The sequence below is a fragment of the Protopterus annectens genome, chromosome 6.part0 (genome assembly GCF_019279795.1).
Source record: "Protopterus annectens isolate FY-2018-M chromosome 6.part0, PAN1.0, whole genome shotgun sequence".
Lineage (NCBI taxonomy): Eukaryota > Metazoa > Chordata > Ceratodontiformes > Protopteridae > Protopterus > Protopterus annectens.
Window position 1 is genome coordinate 1,034,744,977 of NC_056737.1, and position 20,212 is coordinate 1,034,765,188.

Sequence of the window (20,212 nt, forward strand, 5' to 3'; positions counted from 1 at the left end):
ATCCAGCCAATATACCAAAGCCTTAGGATTATGAGCACACTGTACATCACACGTATGCTCCTCACTCATGGCATAGGGCATAAAGGTGACTTACCTTACCTTCCCAAGAACTGAAAAGCTACCGGAGCGACATGTAAATACAAAAGGAAATGGGGAGGAGTGAGGGTGCAAATACTGCAACAGTGAAGGTATGGACATCTACTGTAATGGCAAGATTTTACACAACTGTACTATGTCCTTTCATATCACTGATGCAGCATTCCTTACACTAGGGGGGAGTACAAAAGCTTAAAAGGAAACTTCGGAGGAGAAAGGTCCAACAAAGCCCTCAAGAAATAAAAGTAGGACAGTACTAGCAAATTAAGACTAGCTCTGGAAACCACATGCAGCTTATGTTTCAAAAAAAGTGTGCACGGAATCGAAGTAGCTGCCTCAACGATGTAGCTCGCAACCAATCCTTTGAAAAGAGCACCAGAAGAAGCCAAAACCTTGAGCCTTGGTAGAATGAGCCTCAACTCTGACTGTCTCATGGCATCTCTGTGCTTAAATCCGAGCAGACTGTGAGATGGTAGGAACTCTATGATGTTCCACCCAAGCGGCCTTCTACAAGCACAACCAACTCTGCAGTCCTATTTTAGCTGCACTGTTGAAAAATAAGTTGAAAAAGTAACAACTTAAGTTACCTTCAAGTTAGGTTTCATGTTGGAGTTAAGATGGTCATATTTGACTTTTCAGAGAAAATCAGCTTGCAGTACATTTTCTTCTCATTACAGCACGCTGATTCTGTATGCAAAGTGGTGGGAGCCAATGGGATTCTTGCAATCCAAGCCACCACTTCCATAACACCTCCACCTTCAGACCTAATTTTCCTCTGTTCTGTCCAAATAGAAAGGGTATATATACTGTTGGACTCTGACTTTTGCAGGACTTACTAATGGATCCCTCTATTTTCTAAGCCTATGGGTTCGTGAAACAGAAGAGTACTGCCACAGTCAAGGTCTCAGAAGAAACTCAAATAGCTGCAATGAAGATTATAGTTTTTTGGGGAAAATACCATGACTCACTTCAACGACCACTCTGTCTGCAGAGAGTTAAAGAATAAGGTAAGATGGTCTCATTTCACCATATCTTTTGCCCTACTAAGACTAAGGCCAAACAGCAACAATGTCAAAAAAATGAACGTCAGAAAATCCACACCCAGAGAACAGCTGCCAGTTTTCCCCCACCGTAGCTACGCTGTTTCATACCATAAGTTTGTTTTTTCATTCACAAAACTATACTTCCTTCTGAAACTGTTCTAATAGTTATAAATTAATCTCTGGTTGCAATACAAAAACATCTGTACTTTTTCTGCTTTTTTACAAAAATGTGGGGAACTCTATTGACACCTTACATGAATCTATTTTATCTATGACGAAGGCACATGGATTTAGTCTAAATATTGCCATATAACCATTTAAATAAATACTGTTCGAATGCAACTTTCTTCAGCACACGTGCTTACAGAAATAATAAATGTGCATTTCTCTGGTAACCAGTACAGTCTCATGTGGAGTATTTAGGATGAGGTGTTTTCATTTACTTGTTTAATGATGTTTGGTTCTGCATTTATTACTTCATTACGGATTTCGCTGACCAATTTCAGTCAAGCCTTTACTCTGGTTACCAACAGGGAGAAAGTTTTCTACATTCGGTTTTAGTTCTCTTTACTGCAGGCTTCTTTTCTGCTATAAATATACGTCCTCTCAGTTGTGAGAATGAACACACTTTTTGAGAAGCTAAGTAGCGAGTGGTTCTCTATACTTACCGGGGGTACTGACTATACTGGGTGGTGGTTGCACTTGAAGTTGTAGGTATCACTCATCTCCCAATCTCTACCTCCATTTAGGGTTTTAGTCTTATTCATTTATCATCATCTTTCATTCTACAGAGTTGGTCCAGGGAACATTTTTATTCACAGTTTTGGTTGTGAACTGACATTTAGTTGCTGGTAGGATGATGCACACAGCTTTCTCTTATCTTAAGAGCGTACCAGTGACTACCACAGAAATAGAAAAAATTTGTTTGATGGATGGGCTCTTGGGAATGTTAAGATGAGGCTGCATGTTAAATAGGAACTGTCTGATTGTATTTACTACTCAGAGCATACATCTGAGGAACGTTTCTCAAGTAGAAAGCTAAAGTCAATGTTCCTCGCAGTTCTACACCAAAAAGGTGAGTCGCACAGTGTTAAAACAGTTAACTACAGACTCCCTTCTAAAACCAGGAAAAATCACTCAAGCCCCCTCCTCAGACAATACCAAAGATATAGCATCCCGATTTAATGACTTTACAGAATCTATCCTATCCTCCCAGCTATCCAACAAAATCTATCCTATCCTCCCAGCTATCCAACAACCACACACATACGCCTATGAAATGCACCAACAATATCCCATCCTTTGCTTTCTCACCAGTTCCCACTTCCACTATTAAACTCCTCCTAAAACTAAAGTCAACCACCCTTGTAGCTGACAGTCTACCAACCAAACTCCTAAAAAACTGCCACTGAATCTCTTACCCAGTTTCAATCCTCATCAACCACTCCATACAGGAAGCCTACATCCCTCAACTCTTAAACTACCATCCTATTGCCATTCTAGCCCCCTTATCTAAAATGCTTGAGAAATGTATTCACTCAAGTCATGAAATACCTAAACTCACAATCTTCTCTCCTCCACACAACATGGCTTCCGGCAAAATGACAACTGCTCTCCTCTCTTTCACCAACCAGGTCAACCTTCACAGAAACAACAATAAATTGTTTCTGCAATACTTTCAGATCTCTCAAAAGCATATATGGTCTCACTCTCCAAACTTCTAGACTCCCTGGCCTCCCTATCCTTTGCAACTTCGACTATTGCCTGGTTTAAAAGCTGTCACATAGGCAGCAATAAGTTCAATGGCAAGGGATACAGTCTCCTTTACTCCCAAGTACAATAGACGTACCCTCAAAGATCAATTTTAGGCCCACTACTCTTCTCCATATTTACCAACAATCTACACACTTCCACCCAGCATGCCTCCCCCTTATACAGTAAGCTGACAATTCAATTCTTATCTGCTCCATCATCTTCCACTCTACAACTCACATAAGAATCCTTCATTTCTGTAGAAAGTTGGATTACTGATATTCAACTAATCCTAAACCCAGTAAGACAACTGCTACTTTTCAGCCCCAACAAATCTATACCTACCCCTACCCGTTTCAATCTCTTCCAAAAATGGTACCATAATATAATATCTCCCTCCATCCATACCAAACTCCTCAGTGCAGAAACTGACAACCTATTCTTCGATGTCCATATCTCACAAAAAGTCCACAAAAAAATGGGAACACTATATAGGCATTAACGATTCCTCTCACAACAAGCACAGATCACTCTAGCCCAAACCCATCTACTCTCCACTCTAATGTATGCAGCACTAATTCTTAACCAAGTCAGACAATTTGACCTCAGACTTGAATCATGTAACAATAAAATTACCAAGTTTGCTGACTACTCCACCTTCAGAACCCATCACTTTCAATCTCTAAGGTAACTACAATGGTTAGAACTTCCCCAGCTAGTCATTGCCTTTAATACTGGTACAACATTGTGTGATGATGTGCCTTTCATGAGGTAATTTTGAACCATACCCAGTTTTAACTTGGGAGGGGGGAGGTTTTGGATACGCTGTTCCACTGCTGTATGCTTGTCTGTCTCTGTTTAATTTTATCCATAGCAGTATATGGGTAAAATTAAAGTAGGAAAACTTAAAAAGTTAGAGGGAAAACTTAAAAAAATTAAACTGAGATAGACAATCATACAACAGTGGAACAGCCAATCTCAGTTTAATTTTTTTAAGTTTTCCCTCTTTAATTTTATCCATAGCAATATATGGGTAAAATTAAAGTAGGAAAACTTAAAAAGTTAAACAGAGACAGACAAGCATACAGCAGAGGAACAGCGTATCCAAAACCCTCCCCCCTCCCAAGTTAAAATTGGGTATGGTTCAAAATTACCTCATGAAAGGCACATCGCACAACGTGGTACCAGTGTACAGAACTCTCATGACAATGTTACACAATGATACAGACATTGTTGAACAATATAATAATGGGGACATTGAATCCGTAGCCTATTTACGTCAGGATGAACCCCCCCCAAACAAGCAAATTTTCGGATGGGAGCCTCACATTACAACTTGAGGAAGAACACGAACTATGGCAACAATCATACCAACAAGAACAATACCAATCTACAAGCGAAGAGGGGGAGGTAACTTAACATAATAGTAAACCTGTTACCTTGTATAATTCAGACAATTATTTCAAAACTTTTAATTACACAAATGTTGCTATTGAATCTGTTGTCATTGAATTATTAGCTGGAGGAAATACCTTTGTCCCTAGTAGTAGAGCCGATGTAGTTAAAACTACAGTAGACTAAGTTATTCTTTAGGAAATTGAATTTGAGTGTTTTTTGGTAGTGACCATATAGAAAGTAATGACCTTCATATTGCTAGCACATTTATACCACCAATGCACCCTGTTTTGAATTTATTCGAAAAAATGTGAAAATGATTTAAGAAATGTTGCATTCTAATACGAGTAAGATTACTAAATTTTCTAATATTACCAATTTAGAAAAAAACAGCTTTGCAATCATTGAAAGAAAGAGGGGTAAGATTTATGCAACCAGATAAGGGAGGGGGACTGATATTCATGATGCAACAATATATCGACAAGATGTGAAGTACATTGAAAAGTGAGGCTTACCAAGAAACACCTTGAAATGAATTACAACAAGCATATAATAGAATCAGGTCACTATTCAATGACTGTTTCATAGAAGGGAAGGATAGACTTGTCAACATTAAATTACTTGACTGTTATCACCTAGAATACCTATCCTCTTTGGTATTCATAAAATTTATAAAACACTAGTGGACCTCCCTATGAGACTAATAGTTGACGTTAGAAATAGCATCACTTACCCCTGTGCAAAAATGGTAGATAACATACTACAAAAGTATGTTCAAAAAGCGAAAGCAATTTATAAGGATTCTTGGTCATTCCTTAAAAACATTAACAATTTTGAGTTTGACAGGTTCAATTTTTTTAACTGTTGATGTTAAGGACCTGTACACTTGTATACCCCACCAGGATGGCATAGAATGGGTGAGCTTCATGTTATAGAAAAACTGTGCTGAACAAGCAGAAATCAAAGTGACAGAAGAAATGTTAGACAGTTTTGTCATAAAATGTCTTCACTTTTGACAACCAGATTTATTTACAGAAAATGGGTGTGGCCATGGACTCCCCGTGTGGGGGGAGTTATGCAAATTTAGTCATGGCATACTGGGAACAGGAAGCGTTAGGAAAGAAAGTTAATATGAACAAAATCAAATTTTATACATGATTTCTTGACTATATTTTCATCCTAATAGAGGGAAATGAAACAGCATTAGAATTGGTCTCATTTTTTGATACAAGCTCTGACTTTTTGGCTCTTACCCATACATACAACAAAGAGGATAGCATACTTAGACGTGGATTTATGGAAAGAGCATATTAACAAATCCTTTCATTCTAAAATATACAGGAAAGAAACCTATTCTAAAACATTCCTCTAATACAATAGTAATCATCCCATGTATCAGAAGAAATCAGTTGTCAAAGGTCAATTAGTGCAAGCAGCCCGCATGGTTTCCAGAGACAAGGATTTTAATGAAGAATGCCAATTACTAAAAGGAATGTTTGAGACGAGGGTATCCACAACTCCTCAGACAATTTGGTTGCTGAGGTAGAGAGTCAGAGAGAGGTAGGCATATATCAAGCCATTCTAGCCGGGGTTAATCAACAGGTAGTACAGGCCCATAATGCAGACGCTACATCATTAAAATTGGCATTCATAACTCCATTTAGCACTGATGGTGACATTATCACTTTAATTAATAAAAAATTGGTATATAATTAACAGTGATAAAGATGTAAGAAATAAATTATTGTAAAAACCTAGGATTGTCTGGAAAAGGGGAAAGAATCTCAAACAAATAATGCAAAGTGACATTAAGGGATTACCATGGAGGAAAGGTACATTCCAATGTAATATGTGTAATTATTGTTCACATATGAATACAGGTGAAACTTTCATTATTAAAATGTGATTTATGAAGTGAGACAAATTCAATTGTCAGTCCAAAGGCGTAGTTTATTTGGCTCAGTGTCAATGCACTGCATTTTACTTTGGGAAAACTGACAGTTAATGACATGAATGTGTTTACGAACATCTATACGCCATCAAGAAAAATAGACTACACAATGCTTCAGCAAAATATATAACAAAATCCTAGCCAAACATTCTTATAGGGACGGACCACATCAAGTACAATTAGAGGTTTTGGAACTATACTGACAGATTCATTGTAATGCCAGCGTAATGCCCAGATTAAATGAGATATGGGATGGGAGGTTGGCATAATGGTTAAGGTGCTTACCTTAGAAACACAAGGTGCAGGGTTTGATTCTGACATGGGGTATTTGGCTAGGCTTAAAAATGGCCCATAAGGGCAGTTAGCCTAGTACTAACCTATGAACCTATATGTTCCTTTTATCCAATACTAAAGTTAAAAAGCTTGTGTCGCTAGTTAAAATGTTTTGGTATGGGCTTTTATTATATATTTATTTGCAACAGAGATGGCGTGGTTGTCTATATTGGTTTATGAATGTATTTACATACAAAACACCCCATGAACAGTATATATTTGTTGCACACAATGTGTTTTAACAATTGTTAGTGTAATGTTTTTAATACCTTCAAAACCTTACTTACAAGTATATAAGACAGCAGTGGTGCTGCTGCGGTAGCGTTGTCGCCTCACAGTAGAGACATTGTCCTGTTCGATTCTCAGCTAGAGTGTCTCCTGTGTGGAGTCGTGCTTAAAATGGGTGAACCTTTGTTGAAGGTTGTGCATCAGGGCTGGCAACTCAGAATGTAATAATCTACTGCCAATTAGCGGACCGGAGTTTCACTGTAGCAACCCCTAACCGGGAAAAGCCGAAAGACACAACTTACAAGTATATGTAAATGTTATTTAATACCTTCAAAACCTTACAAGTATATAAGACAGCAGTGGTGGTGCTGCGGTAGCGTTGTCGCCTCACAGTAGAGACATTGTCCTGTTCGATTCTCAGCTAGAGTGTCTCCTGTGTGGAGTCATGCTTAAAATGGGTGAACCTTTGTTGAAGGTTGTGCGTCAGGGCTGGCAACTCAGAATGTAATAATCTACTGCCAATTAGCAGTTTTTTTATACATAAGAGTGTTATCTTTTATTTTTAAATGTTTTTGCTTGCTAACTCTATTACTAACTCTTAGATGTTCATTATTATTAGTACTGTTAGTACATTTTTGTATAACAATTTGTGTTTGTATAAAAAAAATTTTTTTTTTTTTCTTCATCTCAGAATGTATCTCACTCTGTGGAGCTTTTCTCCCCGGGCCTCTACTGAAAATGGAAATTTATCCAGCTAGACTAGCTCGGTCAACAAATGTAAAATAAAATATTGCTTTCCTCCTCCTCGTCTTCCCCCTTTTGGTACATTAGCACTTGTCCCCTCTGCTCTCTCTTCTCCCCCCCCCCTTCAGTACACAGCACTTATACCATATCGTATACAACCCTAAGCCATTTCCATAGTATTTGTATGCTAATATATACAGTTCACACACAGATATTTTCGCCTTCGTTGTAATTTCACAAGTATGTGTGGTTACACTCTTAGCATTTATTAAATTGATGTACATGCAATTGTAAGACAAGCGACCACACAGAAGTTATCACATTAGCGTTTTAAATTCAACAAAGTACATCCTAAAGTTACGTATAAAGACTGGTGATGTCCTATGCAAATATACACAGTATATACTTGTTGCACACTTTGTTTAATTGGTGTAGGATGCAACGTTTTCAACATTTCACTTGCAGGTACACATAATAGCCTAAGTAGAAGTGATGCTTCTTCCCTGTTTGTTATTTTTTCATGGAGCCTTAGTCTCCGTTCTTTTATTTTCTTCTCCTTTCCCTCGGTGCACATGACCTACATAACATCATGCACAACCTTGGGTTTACTACACAGTACTTGTATGACAACTACAGTTTTATACATAGATATTCCTTCCCTGTGTTTTAACCTTGCAAGAACGTGCGGTTTTAGCTTGCGCATTAAATCCATGCATATATAATTTAAGGTAAGCGAATACATAGAAACTGTTATATCAGCGTTTTAATTTCAAATTTAATATAATATAGTTCTTACAGTTATGTATATAACGGTAAAAGATTCTTGTTCTGTTTATTATATATTTTTTTTTTACAGGATCCGGGTTTCGGATCACCAAATGGTTTTACGTAATTTTAATTTTAAATCGTTTATCAGCCGCGGCGCTTGGATTTAGACGCCAAAGCATTTATTTAAACGTAGCTGTTGCTTTGTTGCAGTTGTCTGAAGTTGTCCCACAACTTGGTGGGACGAAAAGCGTTTAATATATCTTTGGTGAATAAAAAGTTGTTTACAGTAAGCTTATTATTCGTTTGGGTGTGAAGTGCCTGCAGTCCACAGTTTTCATGTTTGCAACAAGTTTTTGGTTCGTCGTCTTCCGTGACGTCAGGGGTATAAAAACATGCAGCAGATGCCATTACATCAGTTTTTCTTGCCACAGATGTCAGGTGCCTGCCTAATGGGAAGCAATTAAATATATAAATATACAAGGTCATACCGCCAACAATAAAGCAAATACACCAAAAAACTTAAGCACTGTAAAGGAAAGTAGAGGTGTAGCCAAAAGAAGTCTAGGGGCTGGAGGGAGGGCAACCAGGACTGGAACAGTGAATACACTCTAACATCTACATTTATGTTAAGTGTACGCAACTGTACTGTGTTCTTCATGTTGCAGTCATCACATTTGGGTAGATTTCCAAAGCTAAGGTTGGGAGGAGGAATTTATATAATATAGCATTTGGACCAGCTATAAGGTCCTGCAAGACTGCAGTATCAAAGCCAGCTCTGGATTTAGAGAAAATTAGCAAATGATAATGCTCGGTTAAAATATGTACAGAACTCCAGGGAGCAGCTTCTAGGATGTACCTGGTAGGGACGCCTCTGAGAAAGGCTATAGAGGTAGATGCAGCCCTGGTTGAGTGGGGTCTGATCCCCTGTGGGATAAGTTTTCCACGGTGCTTATATCAGAAATGAATGCAATGGCCTATCCATTTAGAAATGGTTTGCTTTGAAATAGCCCTCCCCTCTGTCACTGCAGCAAATGCCACCAGCAGTTCAGATTTCCTTTGAGGTTTAGTCCTGTCCTTTTGAGGTTTAGTCCTGTCCTTTTGAGGTTTAGTCCTGTCCTTTTGAGGTTTAGTCCTGTCCTTTTGAGGTTTAGTCCTGTCCTTTTGAGGTTTAGTCCTGTCCAAGTAGAATCCAAGTTGTCTGTGCACATCTGAGTGCAGCATCCATTCCCCTTTGTTCTGTGGCTTAGGAAAGGAGATTGGTAAATGAATGGACTGATTAAGAGCCACACTGGATACCACCTTGGGCATGAAGGAGGGACTGCTTCTGAGGGACATGCTGAATGCATGAAAGATGAAAGGCTCCACTGCCATAAGGACCTGTAATTCAGGTACCCTTCTTGCTAAAGTGATTGATAAAAGGAAAGCTGTATTCCAAGAAAGAAATCTTAAATCTGCAGTAGCAGCTGGCTCAAAAGGAGGAAGAATGAGTTTCTCCAAGACAAAGTTAAGGTCCCAGGATGGAGTTGCAGCTCTCCTGGGTGGTCTTAAACTTGGCCCACTGAGGAACTGCTTGAGCAGTGGGAGAGAGAAAAGGGGAGGCTCTGTGTTATGAGCCGAGATGTGAATTTTGAGGGAGGAAAAAGACAAGCCCTTGTGAAACATCACAGTAAAGTATTGCAAAATCTGAGGTAAACTGGGTGCTGCTGTGCTCATCCCTTGAGATTGGTTCCAGGTACAGAATCTATTCCATTTTTCAGAATAAGATTTTCTAGTACTAGGCCTCCATGCCTCTAAAATATCCATCACTGGTTTACAGAGGGATGGTAAAGGAGAGATTAGGTAATTAACCAGGCTGCTAAGGTCAATGTTTGAAGCTGAGGGTTCAGAATCTGGCTCTCCTGCTGAGACAACAGGGAAGAAGTCTGAGGCAGGTGCCATGGGGCCAACCGTGACACTGCGCAAGAGGGGGTACCCAGTGCTGGCGTGGCCAGTCTGGTGCAATCAAAATTGTCCTTGGTTTGTCCTGTTTGATCTTTAATAGTACTTTGGAGAGCAGAGGCAGAAGAGGAAAGGCATAAACTGTCCAACTGATAGTTTTGGGGAAGAGGCAAACAGGTCTATATCGGGGCTCCACCATTTGCTTGCCAACATGTTGAAAATCCTAAGTTCCAGTGTCCACTCGTGTGGGTCCATGAGGCTTCTGCTTAGTCAATCTGTCAGTGTATTTAGTTTTGCTGGCAGGAATTGAGCTTGTTGATGCACTTGGTAGTTCAAGGCCGTGTTCCACAATGCCATGGCTACTCTGCATAGGGGGTAAGAATGTGTACCCCCCGCTTGTTTATTTACCACATAACAGTGGTGTTCTGTCTTCACCATTAGTTGTCCTAGAAGAATGTGGTCCTTGAAGGCTGTCAAGAGCTTTCTGTACAGCTAAGCTTTCTTTTTCATTGATATGCAGGTGCATTTGACTTGGGTTCCATTTACCCTGAATGCACTTCCCTGCCAGGTAAGCCCTCCATGCATAGTCTGATGCATCTGTTAGGATTTGGGGGGCAGGGAGTAGTGTGAATGGTAGTCCCTTGTTTTGGTGGCAGGCCTCTGCCCACCAAAGGAACTCTAGGCATAAGCAAGGTATGATGGGAATCATTGCTTCTAGATCCTGAGAAAGTTGACACCATCGGCTTTTTAAATACCACTGTAGTTTCCTCATATGCAGTCTTGCATAGCATGTGGAATTAGAAAAATGCAGGAAGCCATGAACCCCAAGGCTTGCAGTATTTGCCTTGCAGATAGCAGGGTTTTTGCGGCCACTTGTTTGAAGTAGGTAGTCAAATGAATGTTTCTCTGGCACGAGAAAAGCCATCTGGGAAGTTGTATTCAAGCATGCTCCCAGGAATATAATTTGCTGACAGGGTACCAGGTGTGATTTTGTTTAGTTTACGGTGTACCCCAGACAAGTCAGCACCCTTTGTACAAAGGCCAGATGATTCAAAAGTATGTCCTGGCTTTCTGCCTGAATTACACAATCATCCAAGTACGGGAATATTTGAATATTTCTTTGGCATGCAAAATGGAAAAACTGGAGCTACGCAGTTTGTGAACATCCTGGGCGCAGTAGATAAGCCAAAGGACAGTGCAGAGAACCGATAATGCGTGTAGCCTGCTTTGAAGCATAGGTATCTTTTGCAAGACTCCCTGATTGGGATGTGCAGGTATGCTTCTTTTAAATCTAGTGTTGCCAACCAGGCATCTTTGCCTAGCATAGGAAGCAACTGGTGAAGAGTCAGCATCTTGAATTTTGGAATCACCAAAAAGGTGTTTAGAGTAGACAGGTCCAGGATAGGATGCCAGGAATGGTCTTTTCTGGGTACCAGGAAAAGTCTCGAGTAGAAACCTTGTCCCTTTTCCTCTTCTGGTACCAACTGAATAGTCCCTATGTTCAAGTGAGGAAGTACTTGCTTTTGGGCCTCTGCCCACTGATTTGGGGGTAGATCTGGCCACCGCTTGGTGTTGGTAACATTTGGAAGTGAAATCTGTATCCCTGGGACACTATTTAAAACCCATTTGTCCTGGGTAATGAGTTCCCAGTTCTTTGTATGAAGAGCACTCTTTTCCCCCCAAAAGGGCAGTCGGTTGAGAAGTGCTTGGAAGTTTCAAAAGAAGTAATTGAGACAGTTTACCATAGGGGGAGTATTACTCCCAGATTTGGAAGTGGAGGCCCCCCACTGCTTAATCCTGTGCGTACCCTGGGATTGCAGCCTGGGAGCTCTGCTGGATCTAGGTTTGGAATGAGAAAGTATGGAAGAGGCAGGAAAGGACCAATTCTTGGAAGGCCAATGCCTACTAAATCTTAGAGGTTGTACTTGTAAAAAATCTTTAACAGTTTGCATAGATTTAGCTTTTTCCTCCATCTTTTTAAGAACTTCTGCCTGGTTGCCAAACAGTTTAAGGGAGCATCCACTAGTTATATTTAACATGATCTGGCAAGGATTGCTCCTTAAGCCAAGCATGCCTTCTAAGCACAGACCCAGTTACAGCAGCCCTGCAAGACTCCTCTAGAGAATCAAAACCACATTGCAAAGTATGTTTTCCAACTTGTTCAGCTGAATGCAGTAAAACTTTATTTTCAGCACAATCAGGAATCAACATAATTTTCTGTTTAACCAATCCAATAATATGCTGCTGATACTTGAACATATGAAACTGGCAGTTTAAGGCCCTAACGGCCAAAGTTGCAGAAGTGTATACCTTCTTACCCCATCTATCCATCGCCCTGGAGTCTCCATCACAGAGGGTAGGGTTTTTGACAGTAGTAGCTTTAATGCCCTTGGGTCCCGGTTGGTTTTCTATGACATCTTAGACTCTTTCATACACAGAGTTGCTTCACTGAACTCTCCCCTTTAACTTTACCCAATTTTCTAAGTTGAAATAAAAATGAGGTAACCTAGAAGGTTAGAGGCAAGTCTTGTATCCCACGTGACCCAGAGGGTGACAGGACTAACAGGAAACAGAGTACAAAGGAAATAAAATCATTTTAGCTAGCAGATTAAGGAGACTCTCTGATGCCCTCCCTGGGAGGGGAATAAAGACACCCTGTTGAAGTTTCATGTAGTGTATTCATTTAAGTAGGTAGATGACAGAGTGTTCTTGCTCCAATGATCTCCTAGAAATACTAGCTAAAATGACTATCAAGACTAATCCTCTGTACCCATTTTATAAGCTGGCAACATCTGTCTGAATGAGATCCAAATGAGATACCAAAGGATCAACAAAAAATACTGCATTACTATCAAAAGCACAAAACGTCGGCCATGACTATGATCCCTGACCCACAATGTACTGTATTTCACCAAAAGAGAATTTATGTATCCCCATCTGGTAAACAAGGTAATGCATCTCGATATTACTGGCTAATTTCAGCAGCTGAGCTGTCTATTCACACTGCATACTTAGCTGCAACGGTAACACACTTAGCCCCAGTAGATGAATAGGTTCTCAATTACCCCTCTTATCCCTCTACAAGATGGAGGTAACACCATCTAGCACACTTCACTGAAAGCATTTGCTGACAGCAACAGTTAAAAGTGGTTAAAGCTTTCAGAAAGCAGGTCGGAGAAATAAACTTGAGTGAAAGAATTTAATGGTCCAATGACAGACTGGGTGTCATTTGTACTGCTTACCAATCAAGATTGGGAAAGCAATCAGGCCACTGGCAGGTGTGAGGAAGCTCTATTATGCAGACAAGACCTGTGAAGAATCCACTGCTTAGGACTTCTGGTGGAAGCCAGCAGATTTGCAGCTCAGCAAGAGATGGGTGACATGAGGAGGTCTTTCTATATTGCTTTACACCAGGGCACAAATAGACTGCTGTCAAAGGATAACTGCACCCACTCCACAGATTCTTATAGGTCCTCGTTAACTGGACTTAGGATATACGTCACAAAAACAATTCTCAGAGAATTCGGGGGGGGGGGCAAGCTGCAAAGGGATACATCCAGGACTGACTAAATATGGAACTATGTGCGAGTAAGTGGGGACAGATGACAGTGTGTGAATCTGTGGCAGATAGTGAGGGCAACAGCTGTCAAAAAAAAATAAAAAGCACCTTCAATGGAGACAGTGGTTAGATAGACATTTTAGAGAATTCAACGCAGCTTTTAATGTGAAAACTTAGAATTCTTCACTAAATTAAAGCTGATTGCTGAACTCAGAAGCATAGCTGCATGCATGGGTTAGCAGGGTTACATGGCAAGATGTTTCGAAAATGGTGGTGGGGGAATATACACACACCAAAATACAGATGCCAAGACATCAACAAAAGGTGGAGAGATGTTTTGTTCCCGATCCTAGTTTTGATGCAAATATGACAATTACTAACCATCACTTTCTGGCATCACAGCAGTACTTCCAGTGGAGCAACACCTGACACAATGGTAAGCAACGGTAGACAGTAACAAAAGAACTCGATGCAGCAAGAAAAAACTTTACATTCTTGGAAACTTTCTATGAAAGTGCTACCAAGGCTTTCAGGGAAGCAAACTACACAGCAGAGTTAAACTTTCCAGTACATTTCATTTTAATCAACAGCTGACTTTCAAAAACAGCATTCCACAAACCTTAGTCACACTTGTCAGCATAATTAACATTTTAAAATGTTTAACTTGCCTCTATTCCATCAAACACCAACTTGATAACAGGAACAAAAGCATCTTCAACTGCCTGTGGGAGGGGAAAAAAAAAATTACTAAATATGGCACACAATTAACATTAAGAGAGAGAACTTTTATATGAAGAAAAACCCAACAGAGAGCAAGATTGCTGCTATCCTAGTGTGAAAAAAAAGCGTGCCATTTAAACCACTATTTGGGTAAAATTCAGATACCAGTCACCAAGGACACAGGCTGAAGTCACTCTGGGAAGTATTCTGCAGTTCAGCAAAAAGCAGTTCTAGCGTCATCTTTGCTTCAGGAGATGGTTTCCCATAACTGAGGGAAAAAAAATTCATCACACGCACTTGCAGGTGATTAAAATAAATGAAAAAAAGAAAAAAAATACATCAACTCAAACAGGCTGAGAAAACTAAAAGCTGTTAACTTTAGATGCTTTAAGTTCAAACAAACAAAAAACTGCAGTCAGACATCAAAATGAAAAGGCAGGCCAAAAGTAGGAGACTTCCTAAAAACAGCAGTTTCAAAAAATGTTAACGTTTAAAGCATTGTGAAGAGAAAAAAAAAACAAAAGTTATGTACTTACCATAAAAACAGATCCACGTTGTATGCCTCCGTCTATTACAACATGTGGGATCTTGGATCCAACAGTGGCCGAATCCAAACTCTTCTACTTGTTGGATTTGACTCGCTAACACACTCCCCTGCTCCTCAACCCAATCCTCAGACTGTTTGAACCATGACAAACACTTTATACGCACAAGCAAATATGTAGTGAAACATTTGTTTGTATTTTATTTATATAAATAAATATATATATATAAATATATATAAATATATATATATATATAAATATATATATATATATATATATATATATATATATATATATATATATATATATATATATATATATAAATATATATATAAATATATAAATATATATATAAATATATATAAAATATATATATATATAAATATATATATAATATATATATATATATATATATATATATATATATATATATATATATATATATATATAAATATAAATATATATATATATATATATATATATATATATATATATAAATGTATATATATATATATATATATATATATATATAAATATATATATATATATATATATATATATATATATATAAATATATATATATATATATATAAATATATATAAATATATACATATATAAAAACATATACATAAATATATATATATATATATATACATAAATATATATATAATATATAAATATAATAAATATATAATATATATATTATATATAATATATACATATATATATCTATATATATACACACTTTCTTACTTATATATATATATATATATACACACATACATACATATATATAAATATATATATATATATATACATATATATATATATATATATATATATATATATACATACATATATATAAATATATATATATATATATATATATATACATACATATATATATATATATATATATATATATATACATACATATATATATATATAAATCTATATATAAATATATATACATATATATACATATTTATATCTATATATATATATACATATAAATATATATATATATATATATATATATATATATATATATATACACACACATAAATCTATATACATATACACACACACACACACACACACACACACACACACACACACACACACACACACATATATATAAATATATAAACCTCAGCTTTGGCCAGCTAAGAACTTGGTTATATTCAACTGGACGTATAAGAGAATTTAAGTACCTTTATCTGCACTTTTTTTAAAAAAAAATACAGTATTTAATTTGATTTAAACTGTGTTGAAGGAATATTGAACTCAAGTTGGTTATTCTGCTCTTCAGTTATTCCCACCCACCCTGTTTTTGTTTTGGTGTTAATCTTAGTGGCCTTGAAATTGCCCGCCCCTCAGCCTGCCTCTGGGCCCATCTCATCTGCTCACTCAACTGAGTGCAGTGAGATCATATTCTGATTTCAGGCACTCCTACTGTGTACAAAGAGAGCATCTGTGAAACAGACAAAATTAAGCTTATTTCCTGCCTTTCCTGTTAAGTGGTATAGACTATTTGTAGGCTTCTGAGCCCCCAAGCCCTTCGGTATTTGAGGGAAGCCTTCTAGCTTGTTTTTTTTTTCTTATAACTAGCCAGTTTTCTAGTTTCAGCACTCAAATCTGTTTCTTTGATCCCAGCACTTGTTCAGATAAAAAAAAAAATTTTATCTGCTTTTACTGTACTTGTGTTTCTACCTACTTCATTTTACTTTTGCATCATCTTAAAAATACTCAATTGTATTTATTACTGCTTGGTGTAACTCATTCTAAGCCTTTTGGTTTAAACACTTGGGCTTCGGACCAGTTGTTTTGCACTGAGAGGGTTTGTGGTCTGCACTGTTGTGGCAGAACAGGTAGCTTACATCCTTCTAGGTTGGGAACTGCTGATTGAGGGCACAGTGTCGGTTATTCTAAAAGTGTATTAATTCTGGTTTAAGCACTTGGGCTTTCAGGCCAGTTATTTTACATTAAGAGGGTTCGTGGTCTGCACTCTTGTGGGAGGAGAGGCTGGACTCTGCCCTTCTGAGCTGGGAATTTCTGGTTGAAGGCTTATAGTGCATGCATATCTAAACGGCTTCTTACCGAAGTTGGTGCGCCTTGTTTGCTGTGGCATAGACTGGATTCGGGCCTGCTGGATCTAGCTTTGTTTGTGTAACTTGAGCACTAATCCAGACATTCTCTAAAGTATTCAATTGTATTTATTACTGCTTGGTTGTAACTTGATTAAAGTGTAGCTATCATTCTAAGTCTTTTGGATTAAGCACTTGGGCTTCAGACCAGTTGTTTTACATTAGGAAGGTTTGTGGCAAGCACTATGGTGGCAGGACAGGTAGCTTTCATCCTTCTAAGTTGGGAACTGCTGATTGAGAGCCCAGTGTCCAAGGGTATTAGTTCTGGTTTAGGCACTTGGGCTTCAGGCCAGTTATTTTACATTAAGAAGGTTCGTGGTCTGCACTCTTATGGGAGAAGAGGCTGGACTCTGCCCTTCTGAGCTGGGAATTTCTGGTTAAAGGTTTATAGTGCCTGAATATCTGAACTGTATCTTACTGAAATTGGTACACCTTGTTTGCTCTAGCATAGACTAGATCCAGGCCTGCTGAATCTAGCTTTGTTTATATGCTTGTTTGTTTGCTTGTTATTTCCTGGAAGCTAATTCCACCTACACGGCTTCTCAGCGCTTCTGTGGATCACTAGTGATATCTGCATTGCTTACTGTACTAGTTCCTTGTTTCACTTGAAAGTTACTGTTTTTCGTTTTTGCATTTAGTTACTTGTAACACATTGCACTCAAGTTACCTGGCACTTGCTCACTATAGCAATTATATAAGTCAGCACTAAAAATTAAAAGCACTACACCCTCACTCCCCACTGGCCCTTGTTTTCAATTAAGGAATTCCCAATATTATTCTAGCATGTCCAAAGGTCAGTTGTCAATCTCCTCTCCGGTCCAGCTGGTGAATCTGGGAATCTTGAGGCAATGTTATAACTACCTCATGTACACAGACAACCCTCTCCTCCTCCCACAACACAAATACTTGCGAGAGATGCAGCTATTTAGCCAAACTGGAGGCTGAGCTCTCTCAACTCAGGACAGGTAACACCAGACACAGGAGGAGAAGGCAACTACACACACCACAAAACCAGCCTCACATAATGCTACCACACCAATGAATCAAACACAAACACACAGACATACTCGGAGGCTCTGAGTAAAAATTTACCTAAAGAGCAGAGGCCTCCAAAGCAGACACCCAAACAACTGCTACCTCAAGACACCCAACAAGCAACACAAACCACAAAAGCAGTGTGCAAAGCAGTCACAGCCCTTAAGGCCAAATACAACACCAAACATACTTGTCATAGGTGACTCCATAGTCAGACACACTGACGTCCTACTCACCAGGCTGAACAAGGAGAGGGTCACAGTAAGCTGCCTATCCGGCGCTAGAATCCACCACATAACACAAGCACTCTGGTCACTCCACGGCAAGTACAAATATGACAATCATTGTCCATGCTGGTGTGAACGACCTGAGACGTACCTCCCTGGACTACATGAAGAGAGACAGAGGAGCTCTCTGATTATGTAGCCCAAGCAGGTATGACCCTGACCCTGAGCAGTATCCTTCCTTCACCAAGAATGATGCCACAATATAGAGACAAGATATCAGCTTTAACAATTGGCTTAATGTCTGGTGTCATTCAAAGGGGATCCAGTGTCTGTCTGCCTGGGATGACATGCTTGACAAGCCACGCTGCAAGGGATGGCTTGCACCTGTCACCCTGGGATTCGGATATTGGCTAAGGCTCTTGCCACCCCATAGTGCCTTTTTTAGGCAAGGCTCAAATTCTAAACCTACCACCCTAGAAAACAAAAATGGGAAGAAACTGAGGATAATGCTGCTCAATGCCAGAAGTCTAAATCTCAAAATGCACGCACTCTAGGCCCTTCTCAGTATGGAGAACATCGATGTCTGTGCTGTAACTGAAACCTGGTTCAAGGCTCCTGAGAGCACCCCGGCACTATTAGGTTTTACCTCATATCATGCGTTCCGCCCCAAAACCGGACCACACCACAAAAGGAGGGGTGTATCCATATTCATAAAGGATACCCACACCTCCAGGTTGGTGGCAATGCACAAGCCGAAACCATGCAGGTGCAACTAACCATAGGCAAAACTGCTCTACAAAATTGTAGCATGCTACAGGCCACCCTCTCAAACTCAGGAACCCCACACAGCCTTCCTGAAGACACTGGAGGGTATAAATGTATCTCCAAACACCATCATATTGGGTGACTTCAACTACCTGAATATAGACTGGGAACATTACTCAAGCCCTAACTTTCTAGCCCAATGGTTCCTGGAGTTCATAAATTCAAATGCCATGGAACAGCTGGTCACTGTTCCCACGAGAGGAGAAAATATACTAGATCTCATTATCACAAACATGGGGACAAAATGCTCCACACCGGAAGTATATCCCTCATTGGTGAGATCTGATCATAAACTAATCTCACTGGAAATCCATATCCCGCCCCCACCCTAAACAAAAAAGACCACAGTGAAGAACTTCTCTAAAGCAAACTTCACACTACTCAAGACTGGTGTGGTAACCTTCAAGGCCCCTGAGCCAGTGGAAACCACAACCCAAGCTGTGGAAGCCCTTACAAATGTCTTCTATGAACACCTCCAGGACTGCATGGATCAGGCAATCCCAAATAAAACCAAGACACTTTCCACAAAGGGCAAACGTCCAATCTGGTGGACCCCAGCCATTAACAAACTTTACAATAAGAGGAGAAAGCTATTACATGATAGAACAAAATCCATAAAAGGGAAGTCACCCCTGATCATTATTAGTAAAAAAATACGAGCACTCATAAAAGCAACTAAGGCCAATTCTGAGAGAAAAATTGCCTTGGATTCAAAGGACAATCATAAGGCCTTTTTCAGCTATGTTAGGAGCCTGGGTGGAAACTCCCAGATATGCTCAGAATTAGTCCAAAATGATACAAAAATCACCGAACCCACAGACATTGCCAACATACTGGCAGACAGGTTCAGTGCAAACTTCACCCCCCTCTCCCCCCCTAAAGGAGAGATAACTATCCCAGCAGAG

The 20,212-nt window shown here is 39.0% G+C and overlaps 1 protein-coding gene across 1 annotated transcript in view; it reads right to left on the bottom strand.

Moving 5' to 3' along the window:
* The window catches only part of PAPOLA (poly(A) polymerase alpha), a 1,404,594-nt gene that overhangs the window by 1,320,708 nt on the left and 63,674 nt on the right, over nt 1-20,212 (bottom strand). Inside the window, exon 5 of the mRNA XM_044073612.1 lies at nt 14,476-14,529. Within this exon, the coding sequence (XP_043929547.1) occupies nt 14,476-14,529 (54 nt within the window). The remainder of the gene's footprint in view (nt 1-14,475; nt 14,530-20,212) is intronic.